General features: G+C 36.3%; 1 protein-coding gene across 1 annotated transcript; it reads right to left on the bottom strand.

Annotated features, from left to right (window-relative positions):
* Positions 1-1,371: 1,371 nt before the first annotated feature.
* On the bottom strand, positions 1,372-4,760 carry LOC122051485 (E3 ubiquitin-protein ligase XB3-like). Its single transcript, XM_042612646.1, has 8 exons — positions 4,382-4,760; positions 4,247-4,306; positions 4,083-4,154; positions 3,880-4,001; positions 3,644-3,784; positions 3,446-3,553; positions 2,833-3,091; positions 1,372-2,154 (listed from the first exon to the last, which is right to left on the bottom strand). The coding sequence occupies exons 1-8, from the start codon at positions 4,562-4,564 to the stop codon at positions 1,789-1,791; spliced, it is 1,311 nt and encodes a 436-aa protein (XP_042468580.1). The 5' UTR covers positions 4,565-4,760; the 3' UTR covers positions 1,372-1,788.
* Between the last annotated feature and the right edge of the window lie 17,904 nt (positions 4,761-22,664).

Raw genomic sequence — 22,664 nt, 5'->3', positions numbered from 1 at the left:
CAGTTCTGCCTATTTTGAGAAAGGAACATATTATGTACATTTAGCACAGATATCTCTTAGTTTTTCTAGAAACTATTGTTTGTTTTACCTTCTATTTCATGTACTTCCTTGAATCATCCCTGGGTTACTACATATTATGAATTTAGCACATTAAAAAAAAAATATATAGATCCGCTATATTAATGATCTCCTAGTATCGGTCCTATAAATATGGAGGGAGGTACATACATGTACATAGGCGTCCGGTGCATGGTGAGGTAAACCTCAGGTCGTCAATTCCTAAGAATCGACCCCTGATCATTCATTACGCCAGATGAATTGAACATATTAAAATCATAATAGATAAATATCTTCGTCCTAATTTAGCAAGATTCTCTTTAATATTTATACTCCTTTAACAGAAACAGTCGAGTCATTTCAACCTTTTGCATTGCATGAATTTTTCTTGCCCGTGCACTTGACTCTTCTTTATCTCTAACTAGTTCAACTTATCTACCTATATAATCCATTGGTCATATTTAAATGCATCTAGACCATCTTAAACATTTTTTTTATTCCCAACTCAAGTTAATATGAAGATAATGTAATAATAGAACTAAAATAATTTTATAATTAAATAATTGTTTTTAATGTAGTAATTTTTGACAGGCCTACAAGGCTGCGGTAGTTGAGCTATCTATTAGGGTACAAATTAAGTAGAAACGCAAGCCAGACTGGCCTAATGACGAAGGCATAAATAATCTTGATATATCAATAGCTTACGGACTTGTGAAGGGCTTTGTTTGAAAGGGTATCATTAAAAAACTATGAAATTTATGATTCAACTTTGAAGATTCTATTCAATGCATGACTATTGATGTTTATATTTAATATGTTTGAATTTAGCATGTCTTTTGATGTCTTTAATTATGGATTTTCTTTTATTTAATTTGTACTCTTATAATAATATTTTACTGCATTTGATGATCGTCTTGCGTCAGCATCAGCAAACACATCCAGACCGGCCTGCCGTCACACCTACTGAGTCACTAAGATAGGCAAAAAGTAAACATTTTGTCAATACATGGAAATTCATCACCATTTCAGTATCAAAGTAGCTCAACACTAACTACGTGTGCCTTTTTGACTTCATCTCAATCTGGCGATCCATAGAGGAGACAAATAAAATGCAGTGATCAGGTTGCGTGAACTGGTGGAATAAATTGATGGAAAATGAGTTTATGCAAGTAGACCTAATCGAATTAATAAGAGCTAACACTGACAGAGGATAGAACAAGGCTCACAAATAAGAGATGCAGAATCAATCCACATTGCCATGACCTAACCACCAGCAATATAAGACTTGACCATATGGGCCGTGTCAGAGAGATGTTACTACTGACAATATGCTTGCCACGTTAAATAGAAAAGTACTGAGACAATGAAGCCCATCTGCCATGCGCAATTGCACTGAAGCAGTCACATGATAACCAACATACATCAGTGTTCCCATGTACATTGAACCATTAATTGACAGTAGTTCTTTCCTCGTGGAGGGCAGGCATTTGTTGAATTGCTTTTCAGTATTCCACATTGGTTTCTCGAGGCTAACGATGAACTTGTATGTTCCTTCTGTTAGACATTACTTGTGGCTCAAAAAGGTGCTAACCAACACAAAACTGTCGGAGGATTAATTATATTTTACTAGTGATTCAGAACACAAGAAGTTGTAACTGCCCGAACCTTGCCAACCACCTTATTTTTCTGTCTTCCATGCTGTGGCCGGTTGCCTTTTGAAATGCAATAATGCTAAAGCTTGTCCACATTGTCACTCCTATTAATTACTCTTCCAAATGACCCCATAGCTGTAGATAGCACGTTGAAGCCACTAGTACCCTCGCTGCAATTCTGGGTCTTCCTCGGCTTCCTGTGCTTGGAAGTCTTTGAGGTGTTGTCATGGCTTTCACCGTCTTTCTCCTTGATGGTTGCCAGCTTAGAAATGTTGCTACGGCAAAAGGGGCAAGTAGGTGATGCCGAGCACAAGTTTGTGGGATTTGGCTTGCTGTAGCAGCACAAGGCAAGCGTGCATTGGGAACACATCTGATGCCTACAATCTTTAACCTCGATGCTGCAAACTCGGTCGAAGCAGATGGCACACAGATCCATGTCATCGTCCTGAAATAACTGATGTTATTTATGAAATGGTCTAAATTCCTAGAAGAATAAATATTTTTGTATAACTAAGTTTTCTATAATGTTATGCCCTTTAAATTATAATCACTGGTAAAAGAAACATAACATTGAACCATTAAAGATTCAGACAAATGTCAAGTGCATGATCTGCCTTTGCCATGTGATCTGGATGTCAGTTGGAACATGTTTCAGTAGTCATCTTATGGATCGCTTTAAACCTGAGGCTTAATGGCTTATAGCCCAAGCCTGGAAGAACTAGAATCAGAAGTAACATGGTGTCTCATTCTACTGTATTAATTGTACAATAGCAGCAATAATCAACCACAAGACTGAACAGGTAATTACAAAGATAAAATGCTTCACATGATTAAAGCAGTCTACATAAATTTTTTCTTTGATATAGAGAATGACTCTGCTTGTTGATAATGCACTTGATTTGCAACTAAGTTACAAATTTACCCATTTGAGCAACATCGATGCACAAATTATATAAGCAACTGTCACCTTAAACATACTATAAAATGCAGAGGAAAATTTGGTATTCTATATGAAATACTTTTGCTGGAAATCAAAGTGACATTGCAGCAGTAATCAATTCAAGGGTTGTCGGATCATGCAACAGAGTAGTAGAAGGAAAGAAAAAGGAGGAATTTATAGTACCTCAGAAATATCATCATCAAATGCTTTATCTGAACAAGCAGGAGATGTCAAGGATTGTGTTGTTGCTGTCAGGACCTTCGATTCCCTTTCTCTGTTGCTCTCCATCAGAGTTGCCTCCAGTAGAGCTTTTGTGTCTAGATCAAGTTCACTAATGAACTTTAATGCAGACGGCCAAACTAGAGGCTCCACTGCAGATGGGTTCAGTAGAGCTGCACATGCGCCATGATTTTGCTTCAATGCAACCTCATATGGTAGTCTCCTGTAACAATGACCAACGTTGGATCTATGAATTGCAATAATAAAAAACTTGTAAGCTACATTGAGAACGCCAAATAGAATGGGAGGCCATATGAACTAATTAAACTTCCTAAGTTTTCTAACCTAAGTATCTGATATCACTCCACTAAAAACAAGATGAAAACTACATCAACTAATTGCATTTGAAAAAAAAAATGATATATGAAAGAACATGGAGATCAGAGATCTTTCTGCACTAATTTAGATTATGGTTTACCCTTGATTCATTTCCCTGAGAACAAGCACAAAGATTAATTAAGGAAAATAAAGTCTACGTGGAATCAGAAATACCAGAAAGATATCATCAGTTACTTACCCTGATGCATCCCTTTGAAGCCGATCAGCACCTCGTGAAAGCAATTCACGAACACAGCCCAAATTTCCCCCACGAGCTGCAAAGTGTAGTGGCGTGCTTCCAGGAAAACTGCAAATTGCAATCTCCTGAGCTTACAGCCAAATGAAACTATATAAACGCTGAATTACGAAGATGGGAATTTAGTAGTGTATAAATTACCCATATCGGCCAGTTGAAGCACAGACGAGAGCCCCACATTCTAAAAGAATATGGACACACTTAGGGCATTTTTGCCTGGAAGCGAGGTGCAAGGGCGTCGCCCCTGTGCCATCCCTCAAGTTTACAAACCGCAAGAATCCCCTGCAGATCCAATACGCCAGGAAATCAACAAGTTTAACATCTTGATCCATTCAGCCATATAAAGCCTAGAACTGTTAGATCCTTCAGGAACTTACCAAGAATCAGTGACTTGCGCGGATTTTGCTGCCGATAAGATTGCCTGCAAACAATCTGAGTGACCATAATAAGCAGCATAGTGCAGGCATGTTCTTCCGTTCACTGAATCAAACATCAAGACCTAACCACGCAGGACTAATTAGAAAAAAAAAAACACTATCCCAAAAAAGAAACTTTGGCAAAAAGCAGTAAGCTGACTCACATTTGCCCCCGAATCGAGTAGTTTTTGCACACTTTCTTTCTCTCCATGCATCGCAGCCAGCATCAGCGGGGTCTAATTTTACAAGAAGATCCAAAGAGATCAAGATCTCTTGAAACCATTTTCAGTAAGATAGAGGAAATCCACTAATTATGTTTCTTTCCCACCTGTTTATCTCGATTCACGACGTCAGGACTCACAGATCGGACCAGCAGCATAGATAAAACCTGCAAACACACGCGAATCAAAAACAAAAATCGTTGATCTGGCCGAAATCAGCGAGGAGGAGGGGATGACCTCACCTCGAGGCAGCCATTTGCCGCGGCGATGTGGAGCGCGGACAGACGGTCGTAGATGGTGGTGCGATGCAGAAGAGCTGGGTCTTCTCTAAGGAAGCAGTCCACCACATCCAATTTCCCAGCTTGGACTGCCGAGAAGAAGTCATGCTCGAAGCTCGAGCTGGCGCAGCTCACCCCCTGGCCCATCTCCACCCTACCTCCTCGAACCCCGACTTCCCACCGGAGCGGGGTGGCGTTGTGCTGCTGGTGAACGGAGGTGAGGCCACGATGGTAGGAGAGGTCGCCTCAAAGTTGGGACTCGGGAGTCTCTTGGTCTTCGAACACATGCTCCAGACCACGTCCTGCCTTTATTGTTCACATCTACGCTGACGATGAACACGGTCTGAAGTGAATAGGTCCGATTCGCATCAGACCTATTCATTCCTTTTAATATTTTATTATATGCCAAAATATCTCAAGATTTTAATAATAATTTAACACAAAAGTCTTCTGATAAAGTCTAAGATGTGGACTTGTGGGACATCTCATATAAAGGATTTAACATGAGCAATAATTTTAGTAGACTATCATAGATAAAGTTAAGAGTGTTTTTAAAATTCATGGACAAAAATTATTTTTGAATTTCATGACAAAGAAAACATGTTTGCGGATTCTTTTAATTTGAGTTAATTTGAAATTGTATTCAAATAATGTTTTTCTTAATTCTTTTATTTTTGGTCTTATTTAGTCATTTGGCAAATTAATTAGATTTTTTAAAACTATTATAATATGAGTGCATTATTCTTGACAATAGCTAAGAGCTCAATGTGGAGTAGGAGGATTTTAAGTGGGCAAGTAACTCTTACATGGGAAATAAGGAAGTTATGCCATTTCCTCTAAAGGAAAAAAAGGAAATGAGTGTTTCTTTAGCCTTTACTATAGATTTTAGCTTTCTATCTCTCACCTTGAAGGTGAGATATTCCCTAATCTCTTGGATGGAGCTCATGCCCTTGCTTAAAACCTAAGGTTTGAGAGTTTACCTATCATTTTGGCTTGGATGACTTGTTGCCTTCCTTTCATCTCTTATTGGATGGTCAGAGATTTTTCATTACTTGTATGTTATAATGGTTGGATCATGCCTTCCTATTAGGGTGTCAAAAATCAACTCGATCCGACAGCCTAATTTGAGTCGATTCGAAAAAAATTAGGTTTGGGTTGGACATTTTCGATTTCGGATCGGGTTTAGATTAGAGGGTTAAAAATTTTCGGATTGGGTCGGGTAGAGTTCGGGTTGACCTGTGTTGACTTAAATATAAGGTTTAGTCGATTTTTTGGGGTTAAATCGAATTTTATTTTAAAAATTAAAATATTTTTATGTATATTAATATCATGTTTGTATGATAATGATGGTATTGAGATAAAAGTAAAAAATTATAGGAAAAATAATTTAAAAAAAAAATCTTTTTAATCGGATTTTCGGGTTATCCGAGTCAAGTTTGGGTTGGTGGGGTTGGTCGAGTTCGGATTTAAGGATTTTGGTTTGAACTCGAATTTGGATCGGATTCAGATTGGATTAAAAAAAAAAACTCAATCTGACCTAATCCAATCCGATTCACTTGAATGGATACCTTACTTCCTTCCTATGAGGATCCATATAACAATTTGACTTGCATAGCCAGAGGTATTTCTTGACGTCTCATTGGAGGTGTTGTCTGTTTTTAGCTTCCCAGCTTAGACGCCAAAGGTTGCCTTAAATATCTAATGGCTTGCTTTAACTTTTTGACTTGGACAGTGAGTTTTTTTTTTTATAAACCAGCTATGCTAATGTAATCCGAACTATAAATACTAATGTCTTTGTTTGCCCGGGAACTTCTTGAAGATTAACAATCCACCTAACAATTACTTTTAAAAAACTAAATCTCAATTAAGTTATTGAATGTGTATTTAATATTTTGATCCATTAATTGGTTCATTAATATTAATAGGCTATTAATGATAAATGAGCTTTCTACATAATAAGCTTGGTATATCACTATAAAAAAACCTACGATTAACCACCGAATTAACGACAAAGTTTAAATTCCGTCACTAATTTAGCGACCGATTTAATTATCAATCACTAATTAGTGATCGATTAAAATTCAATCGCAAATTAACGATTGATAATTAAATCGGCCACTAAATCGGTGACTAATTAATGGATTTTACAAATTATATTAATTGATTAGCGACAACATTAGCCATAGACTATATTTCATTGCTAATTAAACCCATTTGGTTGACTAGGGTATGCACGCTTTGGTATGATTTGACTTCTCTCCGTTCCCTCTCCGACGACTAGTTACAATTTTCGACTTCTCTCATGCAATTTCGACTGCTGACACGATTTTGTCTCCCGATCTCCTCCTAATTAGGTTGGGCATTGCCTCGTAGTGAGATCACGGCTTGCCAGCGACCTCTCCATGAAGCCGTGGGTTGTCGGTGGCGAGGTCACGGCCTGCCAACGGTCTCGCACTAAGGTCACGGCCTGGCCGGGCGTGCCGGGTGGGCTCTGGTTATGCAAGTCGGGTGTGTTCTGTCATCGACACTGGTATTAAATTACCTTACTATCCCTTATTATTTTTCTGTTAATTGTAAACTCATGCTTGGAAATAGGTTTGGTAATTTCGGTTTAAAGAATTTTTCTTGATTTTGAAGTACTACTTTTTAGGAATTCTGGTGGTTAATCAGTAGCCCAATAATTTTTAGAACGAGTAGCATGATTAAATTGCAAATGGGCTGTCTTGTTTAATTGCTATTTGGAAAGTCTGAATTTGAGACCTGTTACGTATAGATGTCGTCTCACACTCTCAGAAACTTTTGTAGGAAGTTCCTAAATGTTTGAATAAATTTTAACATTGACCAGAGTTTTCGTGGCCTTCCTTACTCCCATGCTTTCAATTCCAATCAAATCATCTCATCTAATTATCAAATTTATTAGTTCTTTAAATACAGAGGCTAGGTTAGCGCGATCTCATAGGTGATTCGTTCGGATCCTATATCGAAGGAGTTGAGCATTGGACGGTCATCAGATCACGTGGCAATGAGAAAAGGATTACTATACTAAAGGTATGTTTGGTTCAAATTATCATGTATAGATAATCACATAATCAAAATTACAGGGAATAAAACATAATCCTAGTGTGTTTGGTAATGATATAACCTAATTTAATATTTATTATATTACCCTTAATGATTTTAGGATTAAAAAACCTATTTAAAGTATTTTATTAAGTTAAGAATTGATTAATAATTAACTAAAATTTAAATTAAAAAAAAATCAAATCCACTTCGAATTATTTTTTAATGTGTCCTCTTCTCCAACATTGTTCACATCCCCTTGCGAGCTCGCCAACGTCGCGGGCTATGCCGATGTCATCATCAGAGTGGATGGCGAATGCGATGACGGAGTCGCTAGGAAGGAGAGGGTCCTCAGCGGCGGCCTTGGGATGGAGGCGACGACGATGAGGAATTTTACGAAGGAGAGTTGTTGGTCGTAGGGTCCTCAGCGAAAGGACGAGTTGTTGATCAAAAACTACGGCGACAGGTCCTCTTCTCCGGCAGATGCAGGAGAGCCACTTCTTGTGGGAGATGCTTATTTGTGGCGGTGAAGAAGAGATTATAGGTGGTACTTGTGGGGCGAGAGGAGGGAACCGCGGTGGTGCCCATGACCGTGTAGACATGGACGACCTCAAAGACCATGCGACCCTCGACATAGAAGTAGAGGAGGGTGCTAAGCTGTGGTTCGGTTAGGGGAAGGGAAGGAAGGGCAAGACCGAAGGCGTCTATATCAGAGTAGAGGCGAGCAACTCCAAGGCGCTTGATGGTGGCCAAGAACGTGTGTGATCTCCAGTGATGCGGCGACGTTGGCTTTCAAGTGCCAAGAGAAGAGATGGGGACTGAGGCAAGGAAGCGGATGAGGGCGTTGACGAGATTGGACACGTCGAAACGAGGAGAGAGCTAGGAGACTACGAGGTCAAGCTAGGTCCGATCCAACGGAGGGGGTTTTGGCCATTTCTCACGACGTCTTTGTCGATCGCCAACTGAGGGAGGGAGGAAGATGGAGGAAGTTGCGACTCGACGAGGGGGGACGAAGAGAAGAGTGGAAAAAGAAATCAGAGGGTAATTATGGAAAAAAATTATTAATCCCGGAATCATGAAAAACCTTACGCTTCTAAGGTTTTTTGATTTCAAGTTGTATTCCCACTTTGCTGACGTGATGAGAATTACTCATTATTGGAAATCATTTATTACCTGAACTAAATAAGATTTTGGTTAATAACCTACTAAGATTATCAACGATAACCTTAAACCAAATATACCCTAAAGTCAGTTGTCTTTCTCTAATCTTTTTGTAGTTAAGTTATTATGTAATATGATTGTATTTAGCTAATTTTTGATAGCTCTTTATTATATTCAGATATATTTCATTAGTTGAGCTATTTTCTCCCCACTGCTTGCTATCTTCTCTCTCAGTGCTATTGCTTTTCTTCTTAGGTTCAATTTAGTTTAAGTTTAAGTTATTATTTAGCTATTAGATTTTAATGATTTAATCCTTTTCAAATTTAAACTATATGCCTGCTTAGTTTTATACGTTTAATAATGTTATAAATTTATTTTTTATTAGTTTATAATGTATATAAATAAAACTTAGATTTACAATAGTTTAGAAAATTGATTTATCACACAGGATTTTTTCTATAGAGTTGAAGAGTTTGTAAACATCTCTAAAAGTCATTCTGAGTGTATGAATGATGACGAGTTACGTTATTCATGTAATCATTATAAATATAGAAATAAATTTTTCCACAATTAGGATACCATGCATGAAAGTACATCTAAGTATAAATGGATTTGTTTCAAATTGCTACAACTGTTATTGTCATAGAGAGTCTTATGTGTTTGACCCAATTGGACCATCTGTTGTTTCATCATCTGGCCCTACATTTTTGTGGGAGAAATTATCAGTGAATGATAATGTAATACAATCAATGATTTATGACGTGATAAATGTGGTTGATCATTCAAATATAAATGAAATACTAACACCTAAAGTTCAGAAACTATATGGTATGTTAGAGTCAAGTGAAAGAGAAGTGTGGAAGATATTCCTTCTGGTCATTCACAACTATCTGAAAGACTATTAGACATTAAGGTAGAACATCATTTCTTAGAACGATATTATGATGACATTTGTCAATTGATGTCAAAGTTTCTCCCTGCTAATAACACAAATTGATAGCTTTTACAATACTAAAAAATTAGCTAGGGGTTTAAGTTTGTCTGTAAAAAAAATGATCGTTGCATAAACAATTGCATGATATTTTGAAATGAAGACAATGAACTGATTGAATGCAGAATGTGTAATTACCCTCGTTATAAGTAGCGTAGTCACATATTAGGGAAGAAGAATAAAAAGTTACCTTGTAAAGTTATGTATTATTTTTCATTAACTACTAGACTGCAACACGTGTATGTATCTACCACAACAACAAACCACATGCAACAAACCACATGCAACAAACCACATGGTGACTTCATGAGTATGTACATGAGGAGAGATAATGTGTCATCCCTCTGACTCATCTACATGGAAACATCTTGATACAATATTTTTCTCCTTTGTAATGGAACCACATAATGTAATATTAAGACTTTTAGTAGATGAGTTTCATCCATTTGGTCAACTTGGATAATAATATTCATCATGGCTAGTCATATTAACACCATATAACTTGCCGCCATGAATGTACATGAAAGACGAATTCATATTCTTTACCATGCTTATTCCAGATCCAAAGAATCCGAAAGAGAATATATATATATATATATATATTTTATAACCTCTTATTGTAAAGTTGAATGAATTATGTAATGTAAAGTCGAAGATTTATGATATTGTAATTAAAACACCCTACATGCTACTTTATTATGGACGATTAATAATTTTCTAGCATACTCAATATTGCCAGAATGGCGCATCATTGATAAATTAACATGTCCATATTGCATGACAGAGTCTAATATAATTTCATTACCTTGAATTAGGAAGATATCTTAATTTAATAATGATCATATTTTTTTACCAGTTGAGCTCCCTTTTAGGTAAAATAAGAAAGTTTTCATAAAGAATAAAATGGTCAGAAAACTTTGGTCATCAATTAAGTTAAGTGAAGAAATCATTGAGAAATAGACAACTATGGATTTGTACAAGAAACTCAGGCTGGTTTTGATGAATTAAATAAATACTTTGTTAGGGTTTGCAAGTGTAGTTGGAAGAAAAGAAACAAATTTTGGATGTTGTCATATTAGAAGTATCTACTTATTCAACATAATTTAGATATGATGTATGTTGAGAAAATTTTCTTTGATAATATCTGTTGGTGTAATTTCTCTACGTCAAACTTAACCAATTTGACTAAGCTTGAGTTAACTCAAACTTGAGTCTTGATGTTTGAGTTTTGATGTTTGATAATATATGGAGATTGCAGGTGCAATTGTCTGTTTGGGGAGATTATTAGTATAATTCTCCTCTAGTCAAGGTTCGACCGTTTTTATGTGAAGAAGAGTCAAGTAGGTCAAGAATGACTGGATATTAGACTGGAAAAGTCCTAACTGGAGGTTAAGCAAGGGCAAGACCAATAGGATGGTTGGCAGAAGAAAAAAGAGTCAAGTAGGTCAAGGTTGACTGGATACTTGACTAGAAAATACTAGTAAGTGAAGTCAAGTGAAAATCCTAATGAGTGAAACTAGATGATGGAAAGTCTTTGGCAAGTGAAGCCAGACAGTTAGAAAATCCTGATGAGTAAAGGTAGGTGGAAAGCCTAGTGAGTGAAGTTAGGCAGATGAAAATTCTAGTGAGTGAAGCTAGGTGATGAAAAATCCTGATGAGTGAAGTCAGGTGAAAAGCCTTAGTAAGTAAGCTAGGCAGTTAGAAAATCCTAGTAAGTGAAGGCAGGTGAAAAGTCCTAGTGAGTAAAGCTAAACAATGAGAAAGTCTCGGTGAGTGAAGCTAGATAATTGAAAATTCAGGTGGGTCAAAGGTTGACCGGACACTTAGTGATTGGAAGTCCAAGTGGGTCAAGGTTGACCGCACACTGGGCACGTGGAGAAAAGTCTAAGTGGGTCTAAGGATTGACTGGACATTTGACAGGAGGAAAAAAGTCTAAGTGGGTCAAATGATTGACCGGACACTTGGCAAGAGGAGAAAACTCTAAGTGGGTCAAATGATTGACCGAACACTTGGCACGAGGAGTAAAGTTCAAGTCGGTCAAAGGATTGACCAGACATTTGGTAAAGAAGTCCCAACAAGTGAAGGTTGACCGAATGCTAGGCAAGGAAGAGTCCCAACAGGTCACGGTTGACCAGATGTTAGGTAAGGAAACGGTAGACTTAGGTTTTGAGTTAGGGTTTGATAATCGATTAGGCTAATCGATTACCATACCTTAAAAGATTACCCTAATCGCTTAAGCTTATTATTGCAGGAAGTAGAAAGGGTCATAATCATTCGGGTAATTGATTACGACATGCTTAATTGATTACCGTAATTGATTAAGTAAGTTTTCGTGAGTGCACAGAGAGGTGACTAATCGATCAGGCTAATCGACTAGATACATCTTAAGTGATTAGGACAATCGTTTAAGAAGCATTCTGTGGGAAACAGAAAGCTTCTTAATCAACTAGGCTAATCGATTAGGAAGGCTAAATCAATTAGGGTAATCGATTAAGCTTTAGAAAAATAGTCGTTATGCAGGTTGCAGAGGTGGAGTCACTTAAGGGAAAAGCTTAAGAGATTAAGACGCCAACAATAACCTTAGAAAAGGGGTTTTTATGTACTGTTTCAGCAGAACTCTTGACACAAAATTCTCTCTACTTCACTCCATCTTCTCTGCAAGTTCTTGGAAGTTTAAGACTGAAGTGTTGCTGCACTTCCAACCTTACAAGAGGCATTTATAAGCAACAAGAGATCAAATAAGAAGGTTTTTCATTTGTATTTGTGTATTTACTTCTTATTTTGAGTTATATTTCTTGTTCTTGAGTTGTAGAGATTTCTCCACCTCCAGTTTGTTCCAAGAAGGAGTGTGTTTCATAGTGGTGAGTATGCTCGGCATGAATTCTTAGATTAGTCACCTCTTCTTGAGATGGATACAAAGTAAATCCTACTTGTTAGCATTGGGAGCTTGCTTTGAGTTTATTCGTTGCAAAATCATCATTATTGAATCGAAACAAGCTATTTACCCTCCCCCCCCTCTAGCTCCTAAGTGACCCAACAAGTGGTATCAAAGTATCAGAGCAAGGTCGCTCTTCACCAGACTCATCGGCGGAAAGGGCAATGAGCTAGCAGAAGAAGAAGAAGATGAAGCCTTAAAGTCAACAAAGTCAAAGACTTCATCAAAAAGGAGCTCAACTTCAAGATGAATTTCTAAGATGAACTCGGATTCGACATAAGGATGCCTCCACCATTTGCAATGGCAAGCTTCAATCTTAAGAAATCAAGGATTGAAAATTTCTTGATGATGAAGATAGAGCAATGGTTTGCTCTAATGAAAAACTTTGAAGCTCCAAAGGATTCAAAAGGCAAGCTCATCAAGAGAAGCAATTGGAGCAAGAAGCAAATTCGAATATGCGAGGCCAATGACAAAGTGACTAAATTATTAGTCAATCTATTATCGACCAACATTTTGAGCCAAATTGGAGACTATCACGATGCAAAGGAGCTTTGGAGCAATTTAGTGAAGCTCCACGAAGATCCATCCTCAATAGAGTGCAACGATAAACGCAAAGAGGGAGCATATTCTTTGTTTCATGTACATGAGGATTCGGAAGTTGAGAGATGCTCAATATTCGAGGGTGAAGAGGAAGAAGCATCCACCTCAAGGATTGAGGAGGAGCATGCATCATCAATATCAGATCAAGAAGAAGCCTCTACATCCAGATTAAATGGAGGATAATGTACCACTCCTACAAACAAAGGTATAATAATTTCAATTATTATTAATAAAGATCACATTATTTGTTTTGAGTGTAGGGAAAGTGAATATTACAAGAGTAAGTGTTCCAAGTTAACCAAGAAGAAGGGTCAAGCGACACCAAAGGCTAAGGAGAAGCCAAGAAAGGTTGGCCCCATGATATAGAAGGGTAAAGAGCACATTGTGCGCTTCTTGTATAGTCAAAAAGGGCATTACTAGAGTCAATGCCCACGGAGGAAGATACCGACCAAGAGTTAAGAAGGAAGCTTAACTCAAAAGGAAGCTCTTAAAAGCAAACCCAAGGTATCATTTATTGAGTCAATTTCTTTGAGCCATGATAAAAAACATGCTAAGTCTAGTTTATATTATTTTAATACTATTTATCATGAAAATAGAAAGCATAATAGGATTAAGAAAAAACATGTAGCATATCATGCTAGAACCACCTTACCTAAGGATAAGAATGTAGAAAATGGTCTAGGGAAAAATTCTAAGAATTTTAGATATAACCCTAGAAATAAAAATGTCCAAAGGATTAATGAAAAATCTAATTTTAAGGATTTAAGGAAGGAAAATCAAGTCTTGAGGTCAAGACTTGATAAATTAGAAAAGACCTTTAAAAGAATAGAAAATGTCTTAAAGGGGTCAAATAAATAAAACCTAGGGATAGATAGGCAAAAATCATCCAATGGTAGGAAGGGTTTAGGATATAAATCTAAAGCCAAAAAGGATGTGTCATCGTACCATATAGTTCCATATAGTTATGGAACTAACCTAAGTCTAGTGGTCAAGTCAAGATTACAAGGGATGTCATCCCTAGAGTTAACTTTGAAGAGACTAATGTAACTAAGGCCTTTAAGAAACCTAAGAAAGTTTCTAAAAAAGTCACATGGGAAGTCATCCCTAGAGTTGACCTAGAGGAGTCTAGCATGACCAAGACTTCTAAGAAGCCTACGAAGGTCATTAGGAAGGTAATCAGGGAAGTTATCCCTAGTGAGTACCTAGCACACCTAAGGAGCACTAATAGATTTTAGCTTCCTAAGAGTTTGTTCTCTATAACCTAAATGAGTTTAGAGAATGTCAACTCCAATTGAAAAGATAGTTAACCCAACCTTAATGAAGTTGACACCTGGAGACATTTTCAAGATTTTGTTAATGTTTGAAAATGTGGAGTTTTAAATGTTTACTTTTTGGAAGAGTAAAGTGTGCCAAAATTTGAAGATTTGAACTTAATTAAATTGGCACAAAATAGGATAAGTCAAAGAAATGCCAAGTTAGATTTTAGACATTTTCTTGGGAGAAAAAGGGGCAACTTAGAATTAATTTTGATTTAACAATTAATTAGAGATACTTAGATAGATAATCTAGATATATTATTGATGCTAAATTGCCATGATTGTTTGTCCATCATATGCCATGACATCATATTTTATATTCATATTTGTTATAAAAAATAAAAAAAATACAATGTCATATCATACATATATCATGTAACTATAGTAGGTTTTCTTTTTGAAAACGCTCATCTTGATGTATGTCATAAATCATAATGCATTATTTTAATTCCTTGTAATTAAGGACAATGATATTAATCAACAAATGACATTCTAGGTGGATGATCAATTTAAAATACCTAGATAAATATGAATGATACCTTAGATTAGGACAAAACCAATATTTATATCTCACAAGGACTATAGGCTGACTTGTATGTGTTTTAGTGCATATTAAATACAAGTAAGATGTTAGGATAGTGAACAAAACTCAAGATGTTGATTTAGTGCATCCATTTGAGTTTTAATTTTATCAAAATAAATAGTTTATGTGTTATCCAATCATTAGAAAAATAAATGTACAAGTCATGTGCATTTAGACCAAAGATTATGATTGGAAATTGGGTTTTGAAAATGATTTCAAAAATATTTTGAAAACCTTGGTGAAAACTATCTTTTGATAGTAATCACCATTGTATAGTTAGACATAAACTTGGAAGAAGTATTGAAATTTTTAAGAGTTTCCAACTTTGTGTCAATATTTGAAAATGAGATATATTTTCTTAGAAAATTATTTTTCCATGACAGTATATGACATAAATAATGCCTACATAAATTTTCACGATTTTTAAAATTTTGTAGAATTATTTATATATTTTCGAAATTTGGCTTAAATTGATTTCATAAATTCAGAAATCATAATCGATTATGGCAATCGATTACAATACCTTAATCGATTAGGTCAATCGATTAAGGTGAATTCCCGTAAACATAGTGACTCACGGAATCAATCACTATGATCAATTAAAGCAATCGATTAACACTCGGTAATTGATTAAATTCCAACTTTAATCGATTATGACATGGTTGAATCGATTAGTAGCGTGTGCTAATCAATTAAGGTTGTTTGTAAGCAATTAGAGCTTTATTTAATCACTTAAGGCCTTAATTTCAACTTAAATAAGTTTATTTAAGTTGATTAAGTCATGTTTAGTTATATTAATCATGACTACTCCTAGAAAGTACTTAGACAAACATTTAAGGGTAGTTTTCTTGTTGAAACAAGAAATGATTGGTTAAAAGAAGACAGTCGGAGTTTAGGATGAGGTTTGGTTTCAAAGTTGAATTTTGAACCTCAAAACTTCAAATTTTAGATTTTCTAAAGGTTTAAAACTACAAGTTATTGTTGGTGTAATGACAAAAAGTTTGGAGCATGTTTTTAGGGGAGCTACTACTTAAAGACATGACTTAGATTTGTTTTACATCAAAACAATTGAAGGTTGAAAACCTTCATTGTTATGAATGCTCAAGGTTGAGCATAGGAGACAATGGAATATGAAAAATCTTCATTGTCATGGATGATTAATGCTCAAGGGTGAGCATTGGGCATAATGAATGGTATGGGATATTCATAGTGATGTTGTAAACAATAAGTGAGGTTGTGAACAACATGAGATAACTCTTAAGAAGAAGAGTGTTTGAAGTATCCCACAGGGAGAGAATGTAGGGTTTAATTAGAAAAGTTTCGATGTTCATAGGGAGAGATTATGAAATTCTTATGTTAAGAGGAGAATGTAAAAAAATCCTCATTCATACTTTGGCATGAAGAAAAAGTTGGGGCTTGTGGATGAGTCTAACTTAAACGTATTGTCAAACATCAAAAAAGGGAGAGATTGTTGGTGTAATTTCTCTAGGTCAAGGTTGACCAGTTTGGTCTCAAGCTTGAGTCTTATTGTTTGAGTTTTGATATTTGACAATATATCGATATTGTAGATACAATTATCCGTTTGGGGAGATTATTGGTGTAATTTTCCTCTAGTCAAGGTTTGACCATTTCAATGTGAAGAAGAGTCAAGTAGGTCAAGAATGACCAGATACTTAACTGTGAAAGTCCTAATTGGAGGTTAGGTAAGGACAAAATTAACAGGATGGTTGACAAAAGAAGAAGAGTAAAATATATTAAGGTTGACTGGATACTTAACTAGAAAATCTTGGTAAGTGAAGCCAAATAAAAATCCTAGTGAGTGAAGCTAGGTGATGGAAAGTCCTGGTGAGTGAAGTCAGGTAGTTAAAAATTTCTGGTGAGTGAAGCTAAGCGAAAAATCTAGTAAGTAAAACTATGTTGGTTGCTACTCGGAAAACCTATAGGTTCCACTGTACAAAAATTTTGTACAAAGGTCTGAACCTTTTCCTAGCTACCATGTGTTCTTTTAAATTAAATTTTGGATCGCCTGCGGAACTTAACACGTTTGATCCAAAACTTAATCTATTTGTTCTTTTAGGTTTTGACTTGGATCTCCTGCGGAACTTAACACGTTCGACCCAAGTCTCCTTAAGTTATTAATTCCATTAAATATTAATTTCCATAAAAGGTTCCCAGTACTGACGTGGCGAGGCACATGACCTTCTTGGATATGGGAGCAACCACCACCGACTAGACAAAACCTTTAATAGAAAGCTAATATTTAATTTCCTAAAATAACTTTAGGTTAACCAAAGAGAACAATCAAATCACAAGGAAAGAAAGAAACAAAAGAACACAACTTGAAAAACATATTCGAAATTCTAGAACGTAAGCCTCTTGTATTTGGTATTATTTCCATAAATAACTAGCATGATGCGGAAATAAATTTACTAGTTATACCTTGTAGAAAAACCTCTTGATCTTCTACCGTATTCCTCTTCTAACCTCGGACGTTGTGTGGGCAACGATCTTCCGAGACGAGAAACCACCAATCACCTTCTTCTCCTCCTAGCTAGGTTCGGCCAACAAAGAGGAAGCTTCACCAAGGAAGAAAAACAAAATACTAACCAAGCTCCAAGAGATGCTAGCTTTCTCTCCTTCTTCTTCTTCTTCTCCGAGTAGTATCCGGCCACCACAAGAGCTCCAATAGAAGGGTAGGGTTCGGCCACCACAAGAGGAAGAGAGGGAGAGGTTGGCCGGCCACACCAAGGAACAAAAGAGGGAGAGGAATAATAGATGTTGTGTCTTGTGAAGGCACCCTCACCCCTTCTTTTATATTCCTTGGCCTAGGCAAATTAGGAAATTTAATTACAATAAATTTTCCTTAATTTCCTTGACATGATTTAATTGAGAGAAATAAAATAAAATTTCCCCAATTAATTTCTAATGGCCGGCCACTTCTAGAGGAAATAAATTAGATAAGTTTTAATCAACAAATTAAAACTTCCTAATTTGTTTCCAGAAATTTTAAAAATAAAATTTCTCTTTAAAAATCTCTTCATGGTTGATAAAGGAAATTTCTATAATTTTAATTTTATCAACATGTGGATAATTTTTTAAAGAGAAAATAAAATAACTCATCAATCTACAAATAAGGAAAGAGATCTAATCTCTTTCTTTAATCTTTTGTAGATCTTTTACAAGAGAGATATTTTAATTTTAATTCTCTTTAAAAAATTATTTCTTCCACATAATAAAAACTAAAATTAAAATCCCTTTTTAATTTAATTTGGCCGGCCCCACTAGCTTGGGTTCAAGCTAGGGCCGGCCACCCAATAATATACCTAGGCCGGCCCTAGCTTGGTTCCCAAGCTAGCTTGGCCGGCCCCTTATTAGTGGGTATAGAAGGTGGGTATAGGTGGGTATAAAACTTCTACAAATAAGAGGCTACGATAGGGACCGAGAGGAGGAATTGGTTTTGGTCTCCCGATAAAATTAAGCATCCGTGTTCGCCAACACACAACTTAATTTTATCAATGATAATTCATTCCACTAGAGAATTATCATTGAACTACCGCACCAATCCCAAATTACATTTTGGGCTCCTTCTTATTATGAGTGTGTTAGTCTCCTGTGTTTAAGATATCAAATGCCCACTAATTAAGTGAGTTATTGACAACTCATTTAATTAATATCTAAGTCCAAGAGTAGTACCACTCAACCTTATTATCATGTCGGACTAAGTCCACCTGCAGGGTTTAACATGACAATCTTTATGAGCTCCTCTTGAGGACATTATCAACCTAGTATCTCTAGGACACGGTTTCCTTCTATAATCAACAACACACACTATAAGTGATACCATTTCCCAACTTATCGGTTTATTGATTCAACTAACTAAATCTCACCCATTGATAAATTAAAGAAATAAATATCAAATATATGTGCTTGTTATTACATTAGGATTAAGAGCACACACTTCCATAATAACCGAGGTCTTTGTTTCTTTATAAAGTCAGTATAAAAGAAACGACCTCAAATGGTCCTACTCAATACACTCTGAGTGTACTAGTGTAATTATATAGTCAAGATAAACTAATACCTAATTACACTACTACCTTCCAATGGTTTGTTCCTTTCCATCATGGTCGTGAGCTACTGTTTATAATTTATAAGCTACTGATAACATGATCTTCTGTGTGTGACACCACACACCATGTCATCTACAATATAAATTAATTGAACAACTACATTTATCATAAATGTAGACATTCGACCAATGTGATTCTTATTTCTAGATAAATGTTTATACCAAAAGCTAGGCTTTTAGTATACACTCCAACAAACTAGGCAAATGAAAATCTTAGTAAGTGAAGCTAGATGATGAAAAATCTTGATAAGTGAAGCCAGGTGAAAATCTTTAGTGAGTGAAGCTAGATAATTAGAAAATCATGATGAGTAAAGCTAAGTGAAAAGTCCTAGTGAATGAAGGTAGGCAATGAGGAAGTCTTGGTGAGTGAAGCTAGATAGTTAAAAATCCAGGTGGGTCAAAAGTTGATCAGACATCTAGTGATTGAAAGTCCAAGTGGGTCAAAACTGACGGACACTCGGCATGAGGAGAAAAGTCCAAGTGGGTCTAAGGATTGATCGAACACTTCGCATAAGGAGAAAAGTCTAAGTGGGTCAAAATATTGATTGGACACTTGGTAAAGAAGTTCCAGCAGGTTAAGATTGACTGGATGCTAGACAAGGAGGAGTCCCAACATGTCATAGTTGACCAGATGTTGGGTAAAGGAATCCTAGACTTAGGTTTGGAAGTTAGGGTTTGGTAATCGATTAGGCTAATCGATTATCATAGCTTAAGCAATTACCCTAATCACTTAAGCTCATTGTCGGGGGAAGCAGAAAGGTCATAATCGATTCGAGTAATCGATTACGGCATGCTTAATCGATTACGGTAATCGATTAAGCCAGTTTTTGTAAGTAAGGTGCCTAATCGATTAGATGCATCTTAAGCAATTAGGGCAATCACTTAAGAAGCACTTTGTGGGAAACAAAAAACTTTATAATTGATTAGGCTAATCAATTAGGTTTTAGAAAAATAGCCGTTATGCAACTTGCAGAGGTGAAATCTCTTAAGGGAAAAACTTAAGCGATTAAGATGCCAACAGTAACCCTAGAAAAGGATTTTTCGTGTATTATTTCAGCAGAGCTCTCGACACGAAATTCTCTTTGCTTCACTCCATCTTCTTCGTTGGTTCTTGGAAGCTTAGGGTTAAAGTGTTACTGCACTTCCAACCTTACAAGAGGCATTCACAAGCAACAAGAGATCAAGTAAGAAGGTTTTTCAATTGTATTTATGTATTTACTTCTTGTTTCGAGTTGTATTTTATGTTCTTGAGTTGTAGAGGTTTCTCCACCTCCGGATTATTCCGAGAAGGAGTGTATTTCATAGTGGAGAGTGTGGCCAGCATGAATCCTTAGATTAGTCACCTCTTCTTAATGTGGATATTAAGTTAATCCTATTTGTTAGCATTTGGAGCTTGCTTTGAGTTTATCCACTACAAAATCATCATCATCGAAGCAAAGCAAGCTATTCACCAAGTGTGGTCCTCTTTGACCCACTTAGATTTTCTTTTGCTTAATCGTAGTTAGGACTTAACCTTACCAACGTGTGGTCCCCCTTGACCCACTTGGACTTCCCTTTACCTAACTATATTTAGAGCTTTCCTTTGCCAATATGCAATTCTCCCTGATCCACTTGGATTTACTTGCCTAACTGCAGTTAGGACTTTCCTTGCCATCGTGTGGTCCTCCTTGACGCACTTGGACTTTTCTTTGTCTAACCACAGTTAGGACTTTCTTTGCCAATGTATGATCCTCCTTGACCCACTTGGACTTTTCTTTACCAATGTGCGGTTCTCCTTGACTCACTTGGACCCTAGTTAGGACTTTACCATTGTTTAACCCCTAGTTAGGATTTTACCAGTCAAATATCGATCATCCGTGACCTACTTGACTTTTCTCTCATATGTCCCACAATATATTGTCCAAACATGTTGTCCACAACATATTGTCCAAATATCGAAACTCAAACTTAACTCCGCTCGAGCTTAGTTAAACTGGTTAATCTTGACCCGGGGAACAATTGTACTAATAATCTCCCAACAACCCTGATGACTTTTTTAAGGAAGTCATTGTCCTGCTAGTCTTATTAAGAACATTACCCTGCTGGTTTTATAAAAAACATTGCCCTGCGGGCTTTTAGGAATATTGTCATTCCAACCTTATAAAAAACATGGTCCTGATGGCTTTAAGGAAGGCATTGCCCAACTAGCCTTATCAAAAATATTATCTTGTCAATTTTTAAGAAGAATATTATACTGTTGAACGTTGCTCTACTGACTTTAAGGAGAATATTCCCCGACTGGTCTTAAAAAGAACATTGCTCTATTGGTATAAGGAATACTACCCTGCTGACCTTCAATACAAGGTAAACCTTCAAGTTAGGACTTTACCTTTACCTAACTCTAGTTAGGACTCTACCATTGCCTAACCCTCCTAATTAGGACTTTACCAGTCAAGTATCGGTCTTCTATGACCTACTTGCCTTCTTTCTCATATGTCTCATAACATATTGTTCAAATATGTTGTCCACAACATATTTCCCAAATATTGAAACTCAAACTCGACTCCACTCATATTTAGTCAAACTGGTCAACTTTGATCCTGGGAACGATTGCACCAACAATCTCCCAACAACCTTGATGGTTTTAAGGAAGTCATTGTCATGCTGGTCTTTTTAAGAACATTGCTCTACTGGCTTTAAGGAATACTGCCCTGTTGGTTTTATAAAGAATATTACTTTGCTAATTTTAAGGAATATTACCATGTTGACCTTATAAAAAACATTGTCCTGATGACTTTAAGGAAGTCATTGCCTTGCATAATATTGTCCTGTCGATTTTCAAGAAGAATATTGTACTGTTGAACGTTGCTCTGCTGACTTTAAGGAGAACATTATCCGACTGATCTTAAAAAGAACATTGCCCTATTGCCATGAGGAATACTATCCTGCTAGCCTTCAATACTAGGTAAATCCGATTACCGTCAATAACTATTATATCGATTTCAATTTTATCTTTTTCATTGATGATAGTTAGATTCTTTAGATTAGATGATGATAAAACTTTTAGTTTGTTTTTAATATATCACTAATGTTTTCAATTCTTACTTCTACTTTACAGACCTTGATCTTCTTTGTTATTTATTTATTTATTTATTTATTTTTTTTTTGAGTGAAATAAGATTCATGCTTTCATATGACTCCGAAAAAACATGATCACAAGTACAACAGCCCCCTCCATGCTTTCATTTGGCTTGATCTTAATAACTGTACTTACATGTGAAGAGCTCGATCCGTGGAATCCAATGAGGCACTCGGCTCAAGTCTGTGTCACGGTGGTCGGTGCTGAACAGATCAGTCCAAGATGGGATGGCTAGCTACAAATGAAAGGGCTTTTTGCCACACCCATCGTCCGTACATCATCTCGTGTCCCTTGTGTTTTTTTTTTCTTTCAAATTATGAGCATTATTGCGGCCCTAGCTAGTGAGTGGCCCAG

Source organism: Zingiber officinale, chromosome 1B (genome assembly GCF_018446385.1).
Source record: "Zingiber officinale cultivar Zhangliang chromosome 1B, Zo_v1.1, whole genome shotgun sequence".
Lineage (NCBI taxonomy): Eukaryota > Viridiplantae > Streptophyta > Magnoliopsida > Zingiberales > Zingiberaceae > Zingiber > Zingiber officinale.
This window is presented reverse-complemented; position numbering and strand designations above follow the sequence as displayed.

What these genes read in the sequence shown, in the direction of transcription:
- LOC122051485 (XM_042612646.1), bottom strand. Translation starts at nt 4,564, where the DNA reads ATGGGCCAGGGGGTGAGCTGCGCCAGCTCGAGCTTCGAGCATGACTTC. An exon ending in TCGTGAATCGAGATAAACAG is followed by an intron (nt 4,155 to 4,246) that starts GTGGGAAAGAAA and finishes TTGTAAAATTAG; the next exon opens with ACCCCGCTGATGCTGGCTGC. An exon ending in GCGCAAGTCACTGATTCTTG is followed by an intron (nt 3,785 to 3,879) that starts GTAAGTTCCTGA and finishes TTGGATCTGCAG; the next exon opens with GGGATTCTTGCGGTTTGTAA.